At 36.8% G+C, this 4,540-nt stretch overlaps 1 protein-coding gene across 1 annotated transcript; it reads right to left on the minus strand.

The window, feature by feature from the left end:
* Window positions 1-719: 719 nt before the first annotated feature.
* On the minus strand, window positions 720-4,142 carry LOC143579610 (F-box/LRR-repeat protein At5g63520-like). The gene is made up of 7 exons (XM_077062862.1): window positions 3,822-4,142; window positions 3,158-3,265; window positions 2,871-3,083; window positions 2,651-2,789; window positions 2,440-2,577; window positions 2,143-2,330; window positions 720-1,353 (listed from the first exon to the last, which is right to left on the minus strand). The coding sequence occupies exons 1-7, from the start codon at window positions 4,017-4,019 to the stop codon at window positions 934-936; spliced, it is 1,404 nt and encodes a 467-aa protein (XP_076918977.1). The 5' UTR covers window positions 4,020-4,142; the 3' UTR covers window positions 720-933.
* Between the last annotated feature and the right edge of the window lie 398 nt (window positions 4,143-4,540).

The raw sequence follows: 4,540 nt of genomic DNA on the forward strand, positions 1-4,540 counted from the left end.
AATAAAAAAACAATTGCTCTCATATCTGAGCATCGCTTTCGTAGCAGAGTTCGTGGTTGGATTGATTTCACTTGTGATTTATCAACAAGTGGTATCAGAGCCAAATCTATTGAAGATGGGAGATTTCCAGACTGCTGGAGGCTGAAGAAACTCAACAACTCGAATTACCATACATGGCCTACTTGCATGAGTTCGTATGTGCAAGGCCAAGATTTGTTGGAGGTTGTTAACGGAGGTTATGGAGCAGACACACAGAAACCTAGAATCGACACGGGGCTATTCACAGGTGAAAGGTCAAAGTTGGGAAAGCCTTGTTCACTCTGAAGACCACTATCGCGAAGAAGAACTACTTGAGCATATTCAAGATTTAACGACACCTAAGGAGGCGTGAGACGCTCAGGCAGCTTGGTTTTCCAAGAAAAACGATGTGAAACTGCAGCCATTCGTGTTTGAGTAGAATCGTTTTCTTAGTAAACTTTTTTATGTATTTATTATTTTGTATTCAAGTAAGCAACAATTTTTTAAGCTTCTGGTTTTTTATAAAAATTTTAGACCACAGTTATGATATTATGACTAAATCATGAGTATGAAATGCATACACCATATTTTTTGCCATTTTCTTGCTATCGTGTGTGTATACACACTTACACACCCACCAAATTATAGAGGTAATGTCAATTGATATATATCTGTTACTCTGTTAGATATCACATCAACAACTTTATACACAGAAGAAGCCGATGTCTCGTGATAATGGTTAAACCCATACCCATCGATAGTTCGTTTGTTACTAGTTATTTGCCTGGTAAAACTCAACCTTTTACTGTCTAGATGGACAAAATTCATATAAACGCAGAAAAAACATAAGATCCTATGACATATACATCTAGCATAGACTGTGTTAAAAGTTTTGTTCAGCCCAACACTTCCTTTTCATGGAGTGTATGACATGATCAGATAGGCATCACCCCATTCATGCAAACCAACATAACGCCCCAACTTTTGTTGTGATTCGTTAACATATGCGGTTAAATTGCCACGCCAAATTTGATTGTCATTAAATGTCCCGCCAAGTGTCACGCCAGGGAAGTTGTCCAAAAATGGAGAGCTGACAAAGTTTGGTTGGTCGAAATATGACTCACCCCGACAGTAAGAAGCGAAGATAAGACCGCCAAACACCTCCCTTTTATCACCGCCAGTGGTGCTCCCTTGCTTGAATGATCTTAGATGGTTAGAGACACTGGCAACTGAAGATACAGCAGCAGTTGTATCAGGGAAGTAAACACGAAAGGTATCGCCCGTTTTAGCTCCACCAGCAATATACAGACCCTCTTCATTATCACTACATGAAAATGATTATAGTTAGAGCCTTTGAGGTGACATCTTCTGACCCATTTAGCTAATCATCATCATTATTATTTTAAAAAGTTAAAGCAAATTCAAAATAATCAGTTTTCTGTAATAAGAAACTTCTAAAGACATTAACCTGATATATTATTCTTCATTTCTAGCTTAAAACAAACAACCACAGTTATAAGTTATAACTATTATATACTTAGCCGCTTAAAAAATGACATTATAAAATGAAAAGTAAAATGTTATCTTACTCTAAAACATCATGAAATGCAAGAGACGTCATCCATTCTACTTTTTCTTGCCCACTGGAGCATTTTCTTCTGCTTGTTACCCCAACGAACAGAATAGGATCAACTATCCACTACCGTTATTTATGGACTGTTAAAATTCATGACTTTGGGGAGAAAAAAAAAAGAAGGGCATATTGAAAGAACGAAGAATGTAACATAGTTTGGTCGTAGTTGCATTCAAAAGAATATGACACTCAAGAAAAATGATGAAACTATCTCTTAAAACACTATAATTTATGGTTTTCTTGTAAGTAAACCAGTTTTCATATGCCAAGTCAGCACCATGTTAGTGCCACATAAGCAAAACCTTATTAACGTCATCCTTTTTACCGGTGACTATGTCAAACCTTAAAAAAAATTGATACTCTTTATTGAAGTGTTTACGGATGAATCCTCTTTAGGAGTGAAGATCCTATATATTCTCTCTAAATAGAAATGTGACCAAACTATGTACCTCTATCGTGTATTTATTTAAAGTTGTTGATATTTAACATACTTCCTTGGAAGCAGCCTCATCAGCTTGATTCAAAATTGCGTAGCCAGAAAGACTCTCATCCGACCCTTCTCTTCTTGCGGTGAGAAAAGTACAGTGTCCATCTTTTTTAACGGATGCTACCTCGTATGCAGGGCCTACAGATAACAGCCCACTTGACATTACAGCATGAAAATGAGTTTCTCCAATACCTGCTTAAAATGTTTTAATAGCTAGCTGGGATTAACCTTACATTGCATCAAATAATAAAGAAAACTAAAACACTAAATATATATATCTGTAAGTGAATTTAGAAGTTACCAGGAGGTTTCTTCTTATCTACAACAAATACTAAGGCGACATCGGAAGCAAATTCTACAGAGGCGGTTATTCCGCTAGTATGTCGTGTTGAATCGACATGCTCACCAACAATGACAGTTTCTAGTGATAGTGCATAATCTGAATAAAAAAAACTATCAAATAAAAAGTAATTTAGCGTAACACGGTGAAGTATTTTTTATACAACACTCACCCAATTTTTCCATAACAGCTTGCATGTCGTGATTTAAGTAAAACATTATTATGGCAGCAGGGGATTTACATCCTGAAATTGCATCCGAGAACTCCATAATGTCTCTTACAAATTTGTCAATCATGACAGCGTCTGGTACCTGATAAATGTTAATACAAACTATAATAAAGGATTGATAAAAGAACTAAAATTGCATCTGCTGTATCTGATAAGTTATTACCTGAATTTGCTTTAGGAGTGGAACTGTTTTAACTTTTATGCCTGGTAGAAATCCAATGACTAACATGACTGTTTCAGTTTCATCACCAACATGAAAATGACCATCATCCGTGGCGTAAACCTGTTCATATTCATTAGAAGATGCATCCCGTCCCATACATCCGTTGTGATGGTTGGTAATGACCGGAATTTTGGAGCCTAGTTTTGCAGAAATCTGAAATTCATTCACAAAATTAATAAAATCGTTTTAAATTAATATCAATATTGAAGTCAAAATAACATCCATACGAGTTGGTGAGCCAGTTGCAGATCGAACAGATAGCCAACAGAAGCAATGGCAAAATGAGGACGAATTGGCTCGGATAGTACTTTATTCACCACTTCTTCTACAGCAACCTGATGATAATTAGAGATTTAGAGCATAAACAAGTCAAAATTTACTATCTAGTAGGCGAACCGAACGAACACGAACACTTAATCGAACAATATTTGTGTTCATGTTCGTTTGATTCAAAAATGAACATGTTCGTGTTCGTTTAAAATCCAAGCGAATAGTTCACAAACATAAACGAACATAACGATACAAAGATAAATGAACGTTTGCGTAAATGTACACAAACAAACATAAACGAACATGCTCAAATAAACAAAAACGAACAAATATAAAACCATTAAGTAGATGACTCAGATAATATCTAATTATTTTCTATTAATATGTAAACAAACATAATTGAACATACTTAAATGAACGTTCATGAACATAAATGTACGAACGAATGTGTTCATGTTCGTTCGTTTCTTAAATAAACGAACATCTCGCCGAGCAGTTCACTGAACATTTGGTTAAGTTACGTGGATGAAAATTAAGGCATACAGCGGACGAATAACACGAATTAAAGTATAATTTACGATTGACGTAAAAGTTAGGGTTTGAATGAATAAGTTACTTTACTTCGATTGAATAAGCGGTGAAGCAGGCGGAGGAGAGCTTGGGACGACAAAGGACGCGATTGCAGACACGGTTCCAGGAGCGGCTGACGCAAGCGGCGGAGGCGAAGGACACCGCCGGAAGTCTGCCGATTATGTTTTGGAGAAAATCGTCGCCGACGTCATCAATGGTTGTTGCGATTCCGGTAGACGGTGACGTCATTTCAGTTATGTTACGACAGCAGTGGGACCTTCAATCAGTTACACTTCTTTCACTTGATCAACAGTTGTTCAACAGAATGGTAAAAAAATGTTTTGACTAGTAACTTTTCTCTTTTAAAAACGGTTAGAGGGTTTCACTAAAACTCTAAAAGTAACTTTTTTTTAAGATATAATTGATGAGTTGAAAAATATGTTGGTCCCACCCGATGAGCTTCGCGCCCATTACCAGCATACTGCCCAAAGGGGTTGATGCCTTTGGGCGCTCTTGATAATGGTTTGGCGGGTTTGATTGAGGTGGTGAGGTGGCTTTAAAATTTCACCCCAGAACATTTGGTCTAACAACCATAACAATTTTCAGTATTTATGTTTGCAATTAGAGTGGTAGTGGAGTGACGCCCCTACCACCTCACATTCCTTTACTTTATTAAATCGTTTCTGTTCATGGTTTTAGAAACGGTTCATACCAACTAGTTTGGTTCGACTGTATTAAGGAACCCGGTTAGTGATTTTAGGTTGTACTTC

Source organism: Bidens hawaiensis, unplaced genomic scaffold (genome assembly GCF_021521415.1).
Source record: "Bidens hawaiensis isolate Kalapana, Puna unplaced genomic scaffold, B.hawaiensis_p1.1 tig00029887_1, whole genome shotgun sequence".
Lineage (NCBI taxonomy): Eukaryota > Viridiplantae > Streptophyta > Magnoliopsida > Asterales > Asteraceae > Bidens > Bidens hawaiensis.